General features: G+C 39.7%; 2 protein-coding genes across 2 annotated transcripts in view; one reads left to right on the top strand and one right to left on the bottom strand.

Moving 5' to 3' along the window:
• LOC149172510 (protein-tyrosine-phosphatase MKP1-like) overlaps window positions 1-21069 on the top strand; it is an 88004-nt gene that overhangs the window by 17495 nt on the left and 49440 nt on the right. The gene's annotated exons all lie outside the window — the stretch shown is intronic.
• Window positions 20201-20665, bottom strand: LOC149172511 (uncharacterized). The gene has a single exon (XM_089426348.1). The coding sequence runs from the start codon at window positions 20663-20665 to the stop codon at window positions 20201-20203; it is 465 nt and encodes a 154-aa protein (XP_089282474.1).

Consider the following 21069-nt stretch of genomic DNA (forward strand, 5'->3'; position numbering starts at 1 on the left):
GGTTATTATGGTGTTGGAGAGTAGAAAAAGGAGGGTTGAAAATGAAGAAGGGGATGAAGAAGTGGGTCATAGTGCATTTGATGAAAACCCTGGAGAGGAGGAGCTGGAGGAGAGTGAACATGAGTCTCAAAAAAATAAACAAGACCAAACCCCATTTTGGAAATATGTTAATAGGCCTGAAGCAGGGAAAGGGGGTGGAACCACTAAATTTCATTGCCCCCATTGCAACAATAATTACACAGGTTCATACACCCGTGCCAGAAAGCACCTTTGCAGGAAAAGGCCATGGGATGGAGATAAACAAATAGGAATCAAAACTTGTACAGGTGTGTCAGCGACAGATAGAGCCAAATACATAAGGGAAGAGGAGGAAGCCCAATACAAATCTAAAAAGTCAAGGGTTACCTTGAACCAAGCTCACAATCACATGCACAAAGAACTCCTTCAGCATCCTCCCAAGGCAATGGATATGGAGGCACCGGGTCACCAAGTTTAAGGCGTAGAAGCGTATTAGATTTCCTTGATGAAGGGTGTAGGAATCATATGGATTCAAAAGTTTACAGGTTTCTCTATGCATGTGGGATACCATTCAATGTTCTTCGCTCACATTATTGGCACGAAATGGTTTTTGCCATAAATGATGCCCCTAAAGGATACAAGAGCCCTAGGTATGACAAGGCTAGAACCATTGGACTTGATCATGAAAAAGCAAAAATATCACATTCTTTGAGTGGAGTGACAAGTTCTTGGACTAACCATGGGGTGTCCATTGTATCTGATGGATGGACAAATGTAAAAGGCAAGCCATTGATAAGTGTTCTTGCTGTCTCTGTTAGTGGTGCCATCTTTCTTTCAGCATATGATTACTCAGACAAGTTCAAGACTGGCATCAACATTGCAGAACCATTACTTGAAACAATTGACTGTATTGGGCCATACAATGTCATCCAAGTCATCACTGATAATGCTCCTAATTGTAAGGTAGTGGGAGCAATTATTGAGGATAAATACCCCAACATATTTTGGTCTGGGTGTTTGGTTCACACAATGAACCTTTTGATGCATGATATTGTTAAGAACAAAAACCAACACTACAAATGGATTGGTGATTTGTACAAGAGCGGAAAAGAAATGATAAAATTTACAAATCATAGCAATACCCATGGCCTTTTCTGCAGTCACTCAAGATTGGAGTTGTTGAAGATTGCGAGGACTAGATTTGGTAGCTATTACCTCACCTTCAGGCGCCTTTTGAAGGTAAGAGAGTCATTGGCTAGCATGGTATCAGGTCCACACTAGCAGGTATTAAAGGAAAGGGCTACAAATGCAGCTGACAGACAAGGTTTTGAATAGGTGGAGGAGACCGCTCTTGATGGTATGTTTTGGGCACGTGTGAGGCAAGTATTGGATTTCACCAAGCCTGTTTATCACATGATTTGGTTTGCATATACAGATAAACCAGTGATTGGGGAGGTGTATGAGCAGATGGATACCATGTTGGGGCAAATAAAAGATATTGTTCATAAAAATGATCCCAACTTGTATACACTGATTCACAATTGTGTGTGTATACGGTGGGATAAACTTAATGTTCCACTACATGCCTTGGCGTATATCCTTACGCCAAAATACTACTCTGCATCTTGGTTGGGCCAACCTGCACCAGGGGGTGGGGTTAGGGTCAAACCCCATATAGATGAAGAGGTATCTACAGGATATTTGCAAGCATTAGACAAGTTGATACCTGATAGGGAGGAATGTGCTAGTCTGCGTCTTGAATTAGGCAGATACTTTAGTTGCACTGGTTTGTTTGGTACCTTCCATGCAACGAAAGATAGAGACAAATTTGATGCTCTCACATGGTGGGAAACATATGGCGGCCAGGGACTTTTGCTAAAATTGGGAAAAAAAGTTCTCTCATAGGTTGTAAATACTTCTTCTGCAGAGAGGTGTTGGAGCACCTACAACTTCATACATAATGTGAAAAGAAACAGACTCAATGAAAACCGGGCAGCCTTCCATGCAATGGAAGACTTGATGCTCTCACATGGTGGGAAGCATATCGTGGGCAGGGACTTTTGCCAAAATTGGCAAAAAATGTTCTCTCACAAGTTGTAAATACTTCTTCTGCAGAGAGGTGTTGGAGCACCTACAGCTTCATACATAATGTGAAAAGAAACGGACTCAATGAAAACCGGGCAGAAAGCTTGGTTTATGTGCACTATAACTTGAGGTTGTTGAGTCATTACTGTGATCGGGCTTATGAGGATCCAACATATAAAATTTGGGACAACCACCTAGAGGATGATAATTTGGAGGATGGCACTATACATCTTGAAGAACTGGAAGTGGAACTTATGAGAGAGGAAGATGAAGCAACAACCATGCCACCTCCACCATCCAGTAGCAGTGCTCGAGTTCCGAGTCTTGTTCCTTTGCTGTCACCGCCTCCATCTACACCCTCACGTGGAGGGCATGTGCCTTTTGGTTCTAGTCGTTGGTCTGTGTGGGAGGAGACTCCTAGAAGACCACCACGACCTGCTCATACATCAGACACTTCTCGTGGCAAGGGCCACATGAAGTAGTAGATAATAGATTTACAGTTTACTTGTCTTTTCTAGTTTCTAGTAGTTTTCATAACTGTTGACTCTTTCATATTTATTATGATATTTTTTGTAAACAATATATGACAATTTAAGTTTGAAGTTGGCAATTATAACTCATTGGTAATGATTCTGAATTATGAATATGATGCTTCGTGAAAGTTGTTTCATTTCATTTTATAACATTTCATTTCATGTTAGATATTATTTCTTGTAATGGTTAAACTTAGCTTACAAGTACAACTTTGGTGATCAATGATGATAAATGTTATATATTGAATTTTCAATTTTGAAAGCTTGAAGTTGAAACTTTAAGATTGATGAATCATGATTCATGAGACTCAATATGTTGTATGTTACTAACTTGTGGACGTGGTTGATGAAGATTATAACTTCTAGATGATTGTTGTTATATGGTTCAGTGATCAATCTATGTTTTTTATGGATTTTATATCAATTCATCATTCTACATGTTTTTGTTGACATATATGTATCAAAATATAAAAAATATATATATTATATAAAAAATGCTCCAGGATTCGCTCCCAAACCGGGAGCTTTTGAAAATGTCGCTTCTGCACTCGTTTTCGCTTTTGCTCCCCACTCTCGCTCCCGCTCCCAAGTAACACTAGTTCAAGTAGAATCTAAACAACTATGTGGCTATCAAAAATTATATCATTTTGACATTTCAACAGGTAGAAAATGAATTTGATCTAAATCATATGTTAAACATTGGTGATGTTCATAACTTAGGGGTGGTCAACCTCTAATATTGCACATTTCTCTCAGACTGGGGAAGGTTTGAAATTGTCCATATAGAAATTTGGGCCACATCTGGGTGTCTTTGAGGTTTTTTGCAGTATCAAAAAATATGTTGGCTGATTCCAAAGCATCACAAAAAATTCAAGTGGGATCCTGGTGCTGGGATGGCCAAATGGGGCAGGTAACAGTGTCAGCCCAATCCATCATAAACTAAGAACCATTGGAAACAAGCCTGTTGGTTTCAGTGGAGCCTTATGGATAGCCTTAAGTCTATAGTTCCAACCTGCGGGCTTGGACTTAAGTCTTCAAGTCTATGTTGCAGGTGTTAGAATTTGGGTAGCTCGTAAGGTATTTCCGAGAGAAGGATACCCACCAAAAGTGGTTGGTTGGGCAATTTACCCAAAGTTGGGGTTTTGGACCTAAAGCAGTGGATTTAGGACCTAAAGAAACTAATTATTTAGTTTAATGGGTTGAGAGGCTAAAACCCTAAGATCTAGATGTTTCCTAAATGACCCAAGAGAAAAGAATAAATAGAGGAGACCTATGAAGAGACTCATTGTATCTCAAGCAATGTTACTTGGGAGCGGGAGCGGGAGCGAATCCGGGAGCGATTTTTTAAAAATATATATATTTTTTATATTTTTTAATTTTTGATACATATATGTCAACAAAAACATGTAGAATGATGAAATAGACATAAAAAACATAAAAAAACATAAATTGATCATTGAACCATATCACATCAATCATCTAGAAATTATAATCGTCATCAACCATGTCCACAAGTTAGTAAAATACATATTACAACTGCAACATATTGAGTCTTATAAATCATGATTCATCAAATTCAATATTAAAGTTTCAACTTCAAGCTTTCAGAATTGAAAATTCAATAACATTTATCATCATTGATCACCAAAGTTGTACTTGTAAGCTAAGTTTAACCATTACAAGAAGTAATATCGAAGATATTTCTAAGTCCTAACTTCTAACTGTTAACATGATATGAAATGTTAAAAATTTATAAAATGAAACATGAATAATGAGATGAAATGAAACAACTTTAGTCTTTCACAAAGAATCATATTCATAATTCACAATCATTACCAATGAGTTATAATTGCCAAGGCCCAACTTCAAACTTCAAATTTTCATTGTCACAGTGATATAATGTTTACAAAAAATATCATAATGATATGAAAGAGTCAAGAGTCAAGAGTCAAGGACTCAAAACTCAACAGTTATGAAAACTAAAGTCTAATAGAAACTAAAAAAGACAAGTAAACTGTAAATCTACATGTGGCCCTTGCCACGAGAGTCTCCAGGAGTATAAGCAGGTCGTGGTGGTCTTCTAGGAGTCTCCCGCACAGACCGACGACCAGAACTAGAACCTCCACGCGAGGGTGTAGATGGAGGTGGCGACAGCAAAGGAATAAGACTCGGACCTCGAGCACTGCTACTGGATGGTGGAGGTGGAGGTGGCATGGCTGCTGCAGCTGCTTCATTTTCATCCCTTACAAGTTCCTCTTCTAGTTCTTCAATATGTACAATGCCATCCTCCAAATTGTCGTCCTCTGGGTGATTGTCCCAAATTTTATATGTGGGATCCTCATTAGCCCGATCACAGTAATGACTCAACAACCTCAAGTTGTAGTGCACATAAACCAAGCTTTCTGCTCGGTTTTCGTTGAGTCTGTTTCTTTTCACATTATGTATATAACTGTAGGTGCTCCAACACCTCTCTGCAGAAGAAGAATTTACAACCTGTGAAAGAACTTTTTTTGCCAATTTTGGCAAAAGTCCGTGGCCGCCATATGTTTCCCACCATGTGAGAGAATCAAATTTATCTTTGTCGTCCATTGCATGGAAGTTACCATACAAACCAGTGCCACTGAAGTATCTGCCTATTTCAAGGTGCACAGCTGCACATTCCTCCCTGTCAGGCACCAACTTTTCTAATGCTTCCAGATATCCTTTAGTTACCTCTTGATCTAAATGGGGTTTGGTCCTAACCCCACCCCCTGCTGCAGGTTGGCCCAACCAAGATGTAGAGTAGTATTTTGGCGTAAGGATATACGCCAAGCAATGTAGTGGAAGGTTAAGCCTATTCCACCGTTCACACACACAATCATGAATCAGTTTGTACAAGTTGGGATCTCTATTATGAACAATGTCTTTTATTTCCCCCAACATGGTATCCATTTGCTCATACACCTCGCCAATCACTGGTTTGTCTGTATCTGCAAACCGAATCATGTGATAAATTGGCTTGGTGAAATCCAATACTTGCCTCACAGTTGTCCAAAACTGCCCATCAAGAGCGGCCTCCTCCACCATTTCAAAACCTGCCATGTCAGCTACATTTGTAGCCCTTTCCTTTAACACCTGCCAATGTGGACTTGATACCATGCTAGCTAATGCCTCTCTTACCTTCAAAAGGCGCCTGAAGGTGAGGCAATAGCTACCAAATCTAGTCCTCGCAATCTTCAACAACTCCAATCTCGAGTGACTGCGGAAAAGGCCATGGGTATTGCTATGATTTGTAATAAATTTTATCATTTGTTTTCCTTTCTTGTACAAATTACCAATCCATTGGTTTTGTTCATTTTTGTTTTTGACAATATCATGCAACAGAAGGTTCAATGTGTGAACCAAACATCTAGAGCAAAATATGTTCGGGTATTTATCCTCAATAATTGCTCCCGCTGCCTTACAATTAGGAGCATTATCAGTGATGACTTGGATGACATTGTATGGGCCAATACGCTCAATTGTTTCAAGTAATGCTTCTGCAATGTTGATGGCGGTCTTGAACTTGTCTGAGTAATTATGTGCAGCTAGAAAGATGGGACCACTAACAGACACAACGAGAACACTTATCAATGGCTTGCCTTTTACATTTGTCCATCCATCAGATACAATGGACACCCCATTGTCAGTCCAAGAACTTGTCATTGTATTCAAAGAATGTGATATTTTTGCTTTTCATGATCAAGGCCAACAGTTCTTGCCTTGTCATACCCAGGGCTCTTGTATCCTTTAGGGGCATCATTTATGGCAGAAACCATTTCGTGCCAGTAAGGTGAGCGTAGAACATTGAATGGTATCCCACATGCATAGAGGAACCTGTAAACTTTTGAATCCACGTCATTCCTACACCCCTCATCAAGGAAATCTGATATGGTTCTACGCCTTAAAGATGATGACCCTGTGCCTCCAGGTCCATATCCACTGCCTTGGGAGGATGCTGAAGGAGTTCTTTGTGATTGTGAGCTTGGTTCAAAGAAACCCCTTGATCTTTTTGTTCTGTATTGGGCGTCCTCCTCTTCCTTTATGTATTTGGCTCTATCTGCTGTTGACACCGCTACACAAGTTTTGATTCCTATTTGTTTCTCTCCATCCCATGGCCTTTTCCCGCAGAGGTGTCTTCTAGCACGGGTGTATGAACCTGTGTAATCAGTGTTGCAATGGGGGCAATGAAATTTAGTGGTTCCACCCCCTCTCCCTGTTTCAACCCTGTGAACATATTTCCACAATGGAGTTTGGTCTTGTTTAGTTTTTTGAGGGTCATGTTCACCCTCCTCCACCTCCTCCTCACTGGGGTTTTCACCCATTTGACTTTCTCCGACTTCTTCATCCCCCTCTTCAGTTTGGGGCCCCCTCCGTTTCCTACTCTCCAGCACCATAATAACCATAAAAGGGACCAGGAAGAGGAAAATGCCAATAAATATCGCCAGGTCCATGGTGTTTGATGTTTGTAGGGTTTTGAGTTTTGAATCTGCAAATTAATTTAATTTATTGGGATTAATTAATTTAATTTAAATACATGATTTTTAAACAGCTAAACTCAAACAACTAAATTAAATCAACTAAATTAACTACCTAACCAGCTAAACTAACTAGATTACTAAGTTACTTACCTCTGCAGGCTTGCTCCTCGCTCCTTGGCACTTGCTTCTCGCTCCTCAGCATTTGCTCTTCGCTCCAATGCTCTTGCTCCAGCTCCAAACTTGCTCAATGAAGTTATAATGAATGTTTTTTGGCCCATTGGCCTTATAAAACAAAATTTTTTTTCTAAATTTTTTAATTTTTTCGGGTTCGGCGGATTTTTTTTTTTTTTTTTTTTTTTTGTTCGCCGAACCGCTCCCGGCCCGGCTCGAATCGCTCCCGTAGCGATTTTTAATGCCCGGGAGCGATCAAGGAGCGATCACTCCCCGATCGCTCCCGGGCATTAAAAATCGCTCCGGGAGCGCGGGAGCGATCGCTCCCTGTGTTGCTCCCTAATAGACCAGGGAGCGCAAATTTTTTTACGGGAGCGCGCTCCCGAAAATCGCTCCCGTCCGGGAGCGATTTTGGGAGCGCGCTTTGGGAGCGGGTTCGAAGGGGGGGGGGCGCTCCCCCGCAACATGGATCTCAAGTGAGATGGACTTCACTTGAGGAGGTCGTTTGCCCTAGAAGGGCCACAGATCAAGAGAGAGTACTACGGCCTATGACCGAATTTGGAAGCTGCTTAGAGGAAGCCAAGCTAGGGTTTCTCGGTCAAGCAATCATCCAAGAGACGCTGAGTAAAGAAGGGTTTCTACCCTAGGAAGAGGCTGAGTTGAGCAATTCTGCTCAAGGAGGCTGAGTCTGCTAATTAGGAGTCTGAAGGAGGGCCATAGGTGCCAACAACTAGGTAGTGCTGGCTGGCCGTGACCTAAAAGAACAGTCCAAAGGCAGATTGTGGCTCAAAAACATTTTTATAGTGGCTGTGGGTTACTTGTAGTAGGACCGAGTTAGGGTCTAAGTAAAAGTCATAGCATCTCTCCTTGTGTGAATAGAGTATGCCAAGAAGTGACGCCGCAAACCTTCAAGAGGCTGAGTTGGAGTATTTTTGAGGATGCAAACATCTCTTGAAGAGGTAGAGTGGTTTTTTTGTGGTTTGCTGAGCAGACTTAGTCAAAAGAAGAGTGGCTGAGAGTCTGATCTGTCCAAGAAGCTGCAACTTTGAGGAAGAGGTTGAGACCTCTGTTGTCTCAGAACAGGCCGAAAAGGGCTTCAAACCTGGTAAAGGAGGAGGTTGAGAGTGCCTCAAGCTAAAGATAGTAGTCTTGAATGGCCTCAGAATGGAGTTGATCATTCAGTGAGTAGGCCGTGTTGGAAAATGTAACTGTGTTCGGTCTTCAATAATGTACTTGTCAAAAGATTAAAGAAAAGAATTATTATTATTATTGTGACTTATTAAAGCATGGGTTTCATGCTTGGATCACCATGTTTTAGGTCAAGTCCCCATTGAGGACTTCTAGGATTTATTATGAGCCTATAGAGTTATTGTACATTTAAAGAGACCCTTCTTGGGCTTTTGAATCATGTAAAATGGTTAAGTATTGAGTCAAATATGAATTATGGAACTTTCACATCATGTCAGCCTAAGACAAGATCAAGTCGGCCTAAGGACCCTATTCGACCCCACAAGAAGCCAATAAAGTAAGGTCATCGAATTCATTTGGAGCATCATTCTCTCATCAAGTTCAAACTCTCTTGTTGTTGGGCAGAAGTGCGAATATCTCTTGTAGCTGGGAAAAGGTGCGAAGTTTGTTGCCAGGAAGTTGAAGTGAGTGCGAGTTTGGGGAAGTCTAAGGAGAGAAGGAAAACTGAAATTTTGGTGTCTCTCTCTGTTTCGTGCCCTAGATTGGGAGATCGAAGTCTTCCAAATTTCACTGTTGCTGAAAGCTGCCAGTTGCCATAAGTTGTTGCATAGTTGAAGTTGCTGGGAAGAGGTCAAAATTTTGGGAGGCTAACATGGTGTGGAGGGAAGGTCTGGTTTTGGTCTAGGGTGAAGAGTCTCAAAGAATACTATTGAAAGGAAGAATTATCTTGATTGGGTTTTCCCCTCGAGGGGGTTTTTGCCTTGGCATGTGCCTACATCTGTTGTCTATTGTTTTATGTGCAGTTGCTTTTGGTAATTGCTTGATGAACTAAAGAAAGAAGATATAAAGAATAATAATAATAAGACACATCACAAGTAATTATCAAGATCAAGAAAATCTTTATTGCCTTTCTGATTTTCCAACAGGCCGAACACTTGTGACGGCTTGGAACAACGAACAACAGGTGAAGAAGTTTATGGGAGTATTTGAAAGGCTACTATTCTGTGTTAGGAAGAGGGTCCCACATTATTCATGAAGTTTGTTCACAAATGGAATTGTGAACATTGTGTTTTACAAGGGCTAATATGTAGTGAGGTTGAAGGTCAAAACTTACTATGAGTAGCTGATGTATTTGAAGGCTGATATACAGTGTATTTGATAGGTCAAACACATTGTGAGCAACTGGGTTTGATAGAGATCTGAAAAGATTCAGGTCATTCTGTGAAGGAGGCAAAGGACCTACCAGAGTGGTGGATAAAGGAGACTAAAAGGGCTGAAGGTGAAGGACCTTGACAGCAAGGCAGGTTATTTATCTGTGTTTTTGTGGGCATATTGAGGATATGTAGGATCGAACCTCAAGCCCTAATTTGTTTGTATACTATGTATACTAGTTGTACTAGTGATCTGAAGGGCCATGATCCTTGGTACGAGAGCCCCGTGATTCTTTTATTAATGGACTAATAAAAAAATCGAGCTTTGGGCTCAATATCTCTGTATACTTTATTGATTTCATTGCTGTAGATTTCTGTTGTGCAAAGTGCTTGTAAGTTGAGGATTCCTAGTGTGTTTGTGTGCATGATTAGCCATATACTAGATCTAGGGCTTATGGAAAATTCAACAACAGGAAATGTCTAGCTAGGGGCCGTACCAACACTTGAAACTCAACGAAACACTGAAATGGCCCCGAAATGCCACCATTCGTACCGTATGGATTTTGAAATGTTGTACAGTACTGATGCCGATGTTTCAGGGCTGTTTTGGTTGAAATAGGGTGTGTTTCACTTTTTTTTTGGGTCTGCTCAAGTGGCCAAGAAGGGTGCGGGTCCCTTCTATGGCCCAAAAACGCTAAGTTAACAATTTTCTTAAATATAAATGCTTAGTTAACAAAGGTCCCTTCTATGGCCCAAAAACGCTAAGTTAACAATTTTATTAAACATAAATGCTTAGTTAACAAATTTTATTTAAAAAAATTAGGAATATAATTCTCTAGAAACTTAAAAAATTAGAATTCTCTAGAAACCCTATTAGCCCCTTCTTTTCTATAACAAAACACTTCATTCAGTGATTTCTGACACATTCTTCTGCAAGAGGATCTTCTTGTAGCAACAAGAAGCATTTTGGTTGTGTTTGGGAGCATCGGGAGGAAGCTTTGGTGCATTTCTAGCAAGAAAGGTGTGGGTTTGTGGGCAACAAGAAGGGTATCGGAAAGAAGAAGGGCGTGGACAACAACTGTTTTGGTGAGTGATTTATTTTTTGTTTTTGCAACATTCATGGCTTCTCAAAGTTGTGTTTGTAGTGCCCTTAGATATACTCAAGCAACCAAGAAGCAAGAATACTATCCTCTGTGGAAGTATGTTACCAATGTCAATTAAATGGGGTTTGGTGGTTCATGGGAATGGAAGTGCAATTTATGAAAAAATGATAGGACCTTCAAAGGCTTTTACTCAAGAGTGAAGCCTCACATTTTGCATGAAGAGATAAAGGGTATTCAAGTGTGTGCACATACCAGAAATCCAAAGGTGAGGGCTACATTCAAGAGAGAGAGCATGATGATGAGCAAGATGATGCTCAAAGGTTGAAGGATCAAAGAAGCAAAATATACATGGGTGGTACTGGAAATCCCCACTAGGGTGCTAGCAATGAGCTAAGGATTGTTCTTGAAGCAAGAAAGAGGAGGGTGCTAGCAATAGAAGAAGAAGAATTATCCAAGTCATAAATCCAGTCAAAGATAGTAGATTGTTGAAATGCTTGATAATCAAGGGGGAGAAGTAGCTAACTCAAGAGGGGCAAGGGCCATCTTTGCTTGTGGCATCCCTTTTAATGTGGTTTGATCCCCATATTGGCAAGATTTGGTGAGAGTGATTAACAAAACTCGTCAAGATTACAAGGGGCCAAACTATGAAAAACTCAGAACAATTTTGCTCAGGAAAGAGAGGCAAGTTTTTGATGATGTCTTGAAATCAATTCATAACTTATGGGGTAGCATAGGGCTTTTCATTATCTTAGATGGTTGGATTGATACAGGGCGTAGGCCATTGATTAATGTCATTGCATCATCACCAAAGGGAGCCATGTTCATAAAAGTAGAAGATTGTTCGAGTGACGTAAGGGATAGTTAGTTCATTGCTGGAATTGTAATTATTGCTATTGAACAAGTGAGGCCATAAAATGTCGTGCAAGTTGTTACAGATAATGCACGTGTTGGCAAAGCTACAAGCTTAATTGTTGAGGGTAAGTACAATCACATATTTTGGACTCCTTGCATTGTCCACAATTTGAATATGACTTTAGAAGAGATTGAGGCAAAAAAAGATGGATTAAGAAGGTCAAAGGGTAGGCTAGGGAGATCACAAATTTCATCACCAACCACCACCAATTTCAAGCAATATATTGAGAATACCCCAAATTGGAATTGCTCAAAGTTGCTGAGATAAGGTATGCCTCAACTTCATCATGTTGCAATGCCTTGCTGAAGTTAAAACTGCATTAATGAGTATGGTGATGGGTTCAACTTGGGCTTAGTGGAGTCATGCAGATTCATAGAAGGGAAGTATGGTGAGGAGTGTGTTGATTGATGAATATTGTTGGAGCAAGATTGATTTCTTATTCAAGTTCACATTACCTGTATTTAATCTTCTTTGAGATGTAGACACAAAGAAACCTTTCGTAGGAAAGGTTTATGATGGCATGGATACCATAGTTGAGAAAACCGTGGAAATTATTACACAAGAGGCTCCCACTCTTCCATTTGCATATTTTGATTTTGCTGAGCAAGTGAGGTCTGTCATTGTTATGAGGTGGAATGGCTTCAACATTCCATTGCACACTTTGGCACAAGCTATAAATCCAAAATTTTCTGATGAAGTATTCATTGCTCAAGGCAATGGGAAGAGGAAGGCCGCACATAAGGACAAGGAGGTGGCCAGTGGAGTGAAGAAACCCTTTCAGAGGCTGTTTCCAGCTTCTTTACAAAATGATGTAAGGGAGGAATTTCCTTGTTTTGCTGCTGGATTAGAGGATTTTGTAGACATATTAGCTTTGGATGAGAGGAGTGTTGAAAATACAAAGTGATACTAGGGTGGGGGGGTTTCAGTATCACATGGATTTAAACTCTTTTCACTTTACTAATCTTAAAACAAAAATCTCATCACCTAGTCAACCATTAACACAATGCATGAACACAAGATTAAAGTGGAAACCTAAACTAGGAGAAAAACCACATGCTTGCTTTTCTAACAATCTTCAATTTATTACAATGTTACAGGAAACCACCTGTGAGGACACCAATCCTCTATAAGCACCAACTTACAATATTGTAGGCTCCAACCTATCAAGAAGATGAGGATACCAATCCTCTGTAAGCACCAACTTGTAACTGCTCAGACCAATATTGCACGACTTGTACTCGTGTAAGACTCGTCTGGCTATTGACTCAGTGACTCGTATAAGTATTGGGGACGACCCGTATAAGACTCATATAAGACTCAAAAAATAAAACTCAAAATAAGACTCCCTTTCCCTCCACTTGATCTAAAAAAAAGGAAAAAAAATCGAAATTTGCTGACAGGGATGGGTCTTATACGGGTTTGTACAAGTTTGATACGAGTTGTATGCAAGTCAATGGGTCAACACAAGTCTTATGCGCGAGTTCTATGCTAGTGACCCGTTTCGACATATGACTCGTCAAGACCCGCAAGTCTTGAAGGGTTTTATAAGGGTCATGCTTCACTGGCTCAGTGTCTCACATGTTGAATAAATGACAATAACGATCCTTTGCAACTCAACTCAGTTTAGTACTTTGCCGTACACTATTCAAATGTAAGATTCTACCTTGACAAACTTCTGATTTTTCTTTAAAAATTTCTGAGTTTGTATAACTTCCTTTGTGAGACCTTTCTTCAAACAGTTTGTGTGAAAACTGCTGTAGGTGTTTTCTTAATAATTTTCACTTCAGAAAATATATACAGTGGACAAATAACATCCAAATGAGGCCTCTAAAGAGTCAAATATGATATCTTCATTACTCAGAAAATTACTCACAACCGTTATACATAATTTTGGCCATATTATTATCACAATACCACAGTAAAAAGATGTAGGATTCCCTCCTGTATATTCTCTTAATTTCCAATAAATTTCTGAGTCTGTGTGACAGTTACAATGATCCATTTTGCACATCAGTTTGTTACTTGTTGGCTGTAGGTGCACAATTTTCCACTATATTTCCAGTTAAATGATAACAAAACCAGACAATTGAGCTCAAGTGGTTATATATACCTTTCACAATTATTCAACAAGGAATATACTACTATCAAACACCATGTGATGAGGAACCAAACATCTTTCATCAAGGAGAATAACTCAGAATTGCAACAACCTGTTGAATAAAGTTGTCATTGATGGCATCATAATTGAATTGTTGAAACAAACCCTAGATATTGTGCAAACCCTATGAGACTTAAACCTTAACTACTTGACTAGACCCTAGGTGCATGTGTATATTAATGAAATTCTAGATGCACTTGCCATAACGAAGCGCTAGCAATGATGTCATTATGATATCATGTTTGCATTGTTGAAGCTAGCCATGTCGGTCATTAATGATGGCAAGCCAATAACTTTCCCTTATATGCATTGCCCAAGCTTTGTTGGAGATGCCCTAAGAAAGAAGTTACCTTGTTGAAGATGCCCATGAAGACATTAAAAAGGCACCCTAGCCTTGTTGAATGATGCTCATAATTCCCATGTGTTGAAGCTCTAATCTAGTAACCCTAGCTGTATAAATATGTCAAAGAAACCCTAGTCCTTGTATGCAATCCTAATGCATGAAGATCACATGCACTAGCATGTCAAAATAGTGAAAAAAATTCTAATCCACTTGATGCTCTAATTCCATAAAAGAAATTCTTTAATAGGGCTGTTATGAAAAAATATGCATATGATGAAAGAAAAATTAAATTTCCATCATTAGAGGTCATATCTTGAAGGGAATACTATATCAACTTATAGAGGAGGTCATAAGCTTTCCAATGAGTACTCACTTGCCTCCTAATTCCTTATCGTTGAAGAGAAATCAATTTTTGAAATTAGCATATGTCAAAAATTGTCAAACTGTCCAAGTCGACTTGAGTAGGCTCATAACCCTTGGCAAAGAGACGTGTCCCTTCAAAATATGGAAAAACCACTATAAATATAAACCTAAATTCGTCCGTTCAAGCTCAAATTTTTTGGTGGAGACAAGATAAGAGGTAGAGAAGTAGCCGCAGCCTAGAAAAGCAAGGAAGACAAGTTTGTGGAATTATTCTTGGGTTTAATAGTCTCCCACAAGTTCGAGCTAGGAGCAGAGAAGTTGCTGTGGTCGAAGTTGTCGTAGTTTTCGTGGTCGAAGCTGCTGTGGTTGTCGTGGTGGAAGCTGCCGTGGTCACAACTGTCGTAGTTGAAGCTGCCGTGTGTAACACATAAGCTCGCAACCCAAAACAAGCACAATTTTTATTTTATTTTTTATTTTGATACACTTTTACATATGTTACACATGTACCCAACCTTACATTAGACGTAATTATCATTAATGAACTAGATGTATAGGTTAACCATTGGGTTTTGGTTATCGGTCATGGGTAATGGATATTAAATGCATTGATTCGTATTTCATTAAATATCTACCCTAACCCTAACCATTGGCTTTGGATGGTTCTCGACCCTGAGGCGCCATCCTCAAGGTGTACACAACTACCTCTGTCCGCATGTGAACATTGCCGCCGTTGATCTAAGGGAGGGGCATCTAACGACTCAGATAATTTTGCACGGGATAAGGGTAGCTACCCACCGGGTAACGCAATTAGCAGTCATTTGGTTCGGTGCCTCTACGGGAAGGCTAGCTGCGCCCACCTTCTGGTCTCAGCCCTTACCGGGCTGTTGCAATACCCTCCTCAAGTAACTTTGATTCTTCTCGCTATCACAGATCATGAGAATATGTTGGTTTTTTGTGATTGCTTCTGCTGTGCAACCTGGTTCTTGGTTAACTGGTTTCACTGTTGCAGGGCTGTGAATGGCCACCATCTCTTCTCTTTTCCTTTCCAAAAGCAGCTCGCACAGAAGTCAAGTCTCTTCCTTCGCGAGTTTGGTATTCACAGGGTTTCCTCATCACCGCCAGGTTCATGGTCTTCCTTTGGAGTGTCCAAACCCAACAAATGGAACCCTTCCCTATATAACAAGCTCAAGTATTAGGCACTTCCTTCGTTTGTTCATCGCTCTGTGTTGTTAATTTGTTTTTATTCGTTAATAAGCCTAACTGGGTGTTTTGGTTATCATGCAGGAGAAAGAGCAGGGTTTCTGTGCGGCTCTCAGGAAAGTCAGTTCCTAGGATATCGTCCAATGAGAATGGCTTGGTCACTAGTACTCCCCCTCGAGCTCTCCCAACTCCCAAATAGTGGTGACAGTGGAGGGTTTTTCCTTAAAGCTTAGTCAATGGCAATCAGGGTCTCACTTGACCCAACCTGACATATAACTATGACAGAGTTCGAACCTTCCACTAGTCCTTACCAGCTCAAGAACCTAGCTCTTGGGCAACGCATAACATTGACCCCTTTCTTTGTTCCCGCTTTTAACTTTTCAAGAAGGAAAAATGCCAACCCCCTCCTTTTCCTCGGATTCCTTTTTTTAAAGGAAATCCTTTGGAATAAGGAGTAACTGTTTCCTCCAATTGTCTTGGGAGTTAGGAACTCTTGTGGTCCTCCATGAGTTTTCCTTTCCTCAGATAACAACACATTCTTGTAAATCCTAATCATTTCTTTTAAATAAGAATTAAAAAGTCTTTCCTAACTCAATTAGGTCTTTAATGAAGAATTTCAACCCCCACTCCGGTTATCAGTTTTTTTTATCACTCCATGCATTTAGTTTAAATCCAAGCATGATAAAAATTCTAAAATCTGAAAATGACAATATGTTCTGAAAACACAAATTTAGAGATTTCACAACTACTGAAATTGCAGAAATAAAACACAACAAAATTATGACAGCCACACATAGAAAAAAACACAGTGATTTTTGGTCATGTGACCCTGGAAAAACCCCTCTACAACTCTTGGGGAAAACCAGTTTGAGAGCTCTTTTTTATTTCTAAAAATGCTTACATAGTAAAAATTGTAGCAACCACAGTAAAAATGCTTATCTCGAGTTCCGTGCTTGAACTCCGCCTCGAAAATCATGCCAATCAAGAAACTAGCAAAACATAAATTTTTCTAGCAATAATACAACATTAAATGCTGTACATCCTGTCTCAAAAATCGTGCCCTTGCCGCTGTCCCTCTTCCTCGATTTCTGTGCCTTTTTTTTTCCTGTTGTGCGGTTTTGCCTTGAGATGCGTGCCAATAAATGCGGCTGCCCAGATTTGCTGAAATGTCTTCTTGCTGCTCTCTTTCACTTCCTCATTGCTTAGAAATTCTCCTTGCTCTCTCTTCTCTTTCTCTCAAATGCTCATGAAAAAAAGAATTGATCTTTTTCTCTTCTCTTCTCCTTTTACTCTCTAAATGACCTTTTGGGTTAGTCTAAGATCTAATGACTGAGATTTATTTAGATCTAGGGACGAGAATAAATGTGCATTTAACTCTCGCTTTCTATTTTTTAACTCACCCACTTAAATAAAGACCCACTTAGCCTTTTATTTCCATATTCACTTTTTCACTTTCTAATTCTTCATTGACTTTAATAAAGTCACCTTTAAATTAGAATGTAACTTTACCACATATAAAGTCATTTTTAAATTAAATTGACTTTACCACTTATAAAGTCACTTTAGGAGAAAAGTACAAATAAATTTGGACACTTTTCCCTAGGCCAAAGATCAAAGCCTTAGGGAACCACTTGTCCTTTGGTACCCAAATTTTAACATTTAACTAACCAAACAACCTGTTAACCTCCATAAGAGGTAATTACTTAACAATTAAACTTGTTTGTAAAAGACAGAAATAAAACCAAGGTAACTGGGGGTGTTACATCTCCCCCCTTATGTGCAACACCGTCCTCGGTGTTCTCCCAGTCCTGAAGCAAAACAGGATAAGCTTGTTGCATAAAGCCTTCATCTTCCCAAGTAGCTTCATCTGGGCTAAAGTGCTTCCATTGCACTTTAACTTGGATGATAGCTCGCTTCCGGAGCATTATTTCTCTCCGTTCTAGAATATGTAGGGGCTCGACCAAGAATTCTCCGTCTGGTTCTACCTGCATTCATCATACACTTATTACTAATCATATAACTGAAATAGTCTGAGAGTTAATAATAAAAGAAAAACATTGTCACTACTTCTTTTACCTGCACGTCCTGCCAATTAATGACATGCCTGGGGTCATAAATATATCTTTTAAGTAGTGATACATGAAACACATTATGAATTCGTAGGTGGCCTGGTAGAGCAAGTTGGTAAGCTACAAGCCCTACCCTTTCCAGAATCTGGAAAGGTCCACAATAGCGAGGGGCTAGCTTTGCACATCCCCCCCATTTTAAGGAACTTTTCCTAGGCTTTACTCTCACGTATACATGATCACCCACACCAAACTCTCTATAGGTTCTCTTTTTGTCAGCGTAAGATTTCTGCCTATCTTGGGCAGCTTTTAAATTTTGCGCACCTTCTTGACTATTTGTTCCATTTCTATTAGCATGTCAGGTCCTAGAATTAATTTATCTTCAGGACTACTCCAATTCGTTGGAGTTCTGCACTTCTTCCCATACAGTACTTCGAATGGACTCATTTTGAGGGATTCATGATAGCTGTTGTTATAGGCAAATTCTACTAAGTGGAGGTATTCTTCCCATTTTGTAGGTTGCTGCATTGCATACATCCGTAGCATGTCTTCTAATACTTGGTTCACTCGTTCAGTCTGCCCATCCGTCTGTGAGTGATAGGCAGTATTGAACTGAATCTGAGTTCCCAAACCTGAAAACAAAGCTCTCCAGAATGCAGAGGTGAACTTAACATCTCTATCGGATATTACTACTTTAGGCAACCCATGCAATCTAAAGATCTCCTTCATAAATATATCAACAATTTCTACAGTTTTATAAGTAGATTTAACAGGAATAAAATGGGTTGTTTTGCTTAATTTGTCCACCACCACCATAATGGAATCGTTTTTCCTTCTGGATCTAGGCAGTCCGGTTATAAAATCCAATGTAATTGTATCCCATTTCCATTCGGGAATAGGAAGTGGGTGAAGTAAACCAGTCGGGTGCTGATGTTCTGCTTTAACCTGCTGACATTCTAAGCATTTAGCCAGGTATTCTACAATATCTTTCCACATTCCTGGCCAAAAATAATTCTTTTTAATCGCTGAAAACAACTTTTGATAGCCTGGATGTGCCATATACAAACTTCTGTGAAATTCATCCAGCATATATTGCTTGATAGCTTTTTGGTTTGGCACAAAAATTCTTCCTCTGAAGGTCAACATTTGATCACAGTTTACACCATAGTCACCCTGTTTTCCTGAATCTATTATTTGTTTTGCTTGCTGCCAAAGGAATTCATATTCAAGGTCCTTCATAGCAGCTTCTTTAATTTGACTTAAGAGCTTACTTTCCACCTTGCTGAACGAGATCTCATAGATGTGATGCAACTTTCTGCTTAAGGCATCCACCACTCGATTCTCCTTTCCCTTCAAGTGCTTAATATCAAAATCAAATTCGCTTAGGAAGGTTGTCCATCTTGCCTGTCGTGCATTTAAGTTTGGTTGCTTGAAGAAACTGGTCAAACTACTATGATCTGTCATTAGAAGGAATTTCTTTCCCAATAGGTAATGTCACCACATTTTCAAGGCGTGGACCATGACTGTTAGTTCTAAATCATAAGTTGAATACCTTTGTTCGTGATCCTTAAGCTTTTGGGATTCATAGGCTATCACTCTCCCTTCCTGCATTAACACACCCCCAACCCCTTCTTGACAAGCATCTGTGCATACAGTAAATTCCTTCTCTGGATCCGCTATTCCCAGTATAGGGGCTGTGGTTAGTAACTGTTTTAGCAGTTCAAAACTGCGCTGACATTCATCTATCCAACGAAAATCCCTTCCCTTTTTCTGTAAAGAAGTGATAGGGTACGCAATTTTTGAAAACCCCTTTATGAATCGTCGGTAGTAACCGGCCAAGCCCATGAAAGATCTGATATCAGTTACATTTTTAGGGACCATCCAATTCATGATGGTCCTAATCTTCTCAGGATCTACTGCTATACCCTCTGATGATATAATGTGGCCTAAATATTGGATCTGATTTTTATAAAAATCACATTTGTTGTATTTGGCGTACAACTGGTTTTCTCATAAGACTTGAAGTACTATACAGAGGTGTTCCTGATGTTCCTTCAAATTTTTAGAATAAATCAGTATATCATCGATAAATATTAAAACAAATTTATCCAGATAAGGGTGGAAGATGCCATTCATCAGACTCATAAAGGTTGCTGGAGCATTGGTGAGTCCGAAAGGCAATACAATAAACTCATAATGACCGTAATGCATTTTAAACGTTGTCTTGCAAATATCTTCTTCTTTTACTCTAATTTGATGATAACTTGACCGCAGGTCTATCTTGGAGAAAATAGTGGCTCCTTTCACTTGGTCAAACAAATCATCTATCCTTGGCAGTGGGTACTTATTCTTGATAGTCAACTTATTAAGTTGTCAATAATCAATACACAGTCGTAATGTGCCATCTCCTTACAAACAACACAGGCGCCCCCACGGTGACACGCTTGGGCGAATGTAGCCTTTATCCAATAGTTCTTGCAGTTGCATCTTGAGTTCGGTTAATTCAGGTATACTCATACGATAAAGAGCTTTCGACATCGGGGCAGCCCTTGGTATGAATTCTATAGTGAAGTCGATATCCCTTTTCGGCGGTAACACTGGTATCTCCTCAGGGAAAATGTCTGCAAATTCCTGAATAACAAGTATGTCCCTTAAAGTAGTTGTTTTATCCTTGGAGTTGGTATAACCAACTTGGACAACATACACCTGACAACCTTTTCGAATACATTTACTTAACTGATTGGCTGTAATAGGACGTAGTTTAACAGTTTTTCGAATTCCCTGAATCTCTTGTCTAACACCTTCTTCAGAGAGGTAATTTATAGTCTTGTCTTTACAGTTAACGACTGACCAATGTTTTTCTAACCAGTCCATTCCGATGAGTACATCATATGACCCTAAAGGTAACATGTTTAAGTTTACCCTTACTGGCTGTTCAACTATTTCTAATAGGCAATTTTCTACCTTAGCTGAAACCCTATGCCTGGCCCCAGTGGCTAGCTGGACCAGCCAAGGGGTTTTAAACTTGGCAGAGTTCAAGTGACATAATTCAACTATCTTAGGGCTAACATAGCTCAAACTTGCTCCTGGGTCAATCAGAATGGATACATGATGATTAACAATCTTACCTTCAAATTCCACCATGGAAGGCTGATACTCGGTTTGATTGTTGTCTAAGGCTGCGTTTATCCAAGGAATGCTTCTGGCCAAATCTCCAACTGTGGAAGATTCCTAAACATTTGCTACTTGCGCAACTCTAGTATGGTGGGGGAAATTTT

Source organism: Pinus tabuliformis, chromosome 4_2, assembly GCF_031772625.1.
Source record: "Pinus tabuliformis cultivar Carrire ecotype Pingquan chromosome 4_2, CPIR1, whole genome shotgun sequence".
Classification (NCBI taxonomy): Eukaryota; Viridiplantae; Streptophyta; class Pinopsida; order Pinales; family Pinaceae; genus Pinus; species Pinus tabuliformis.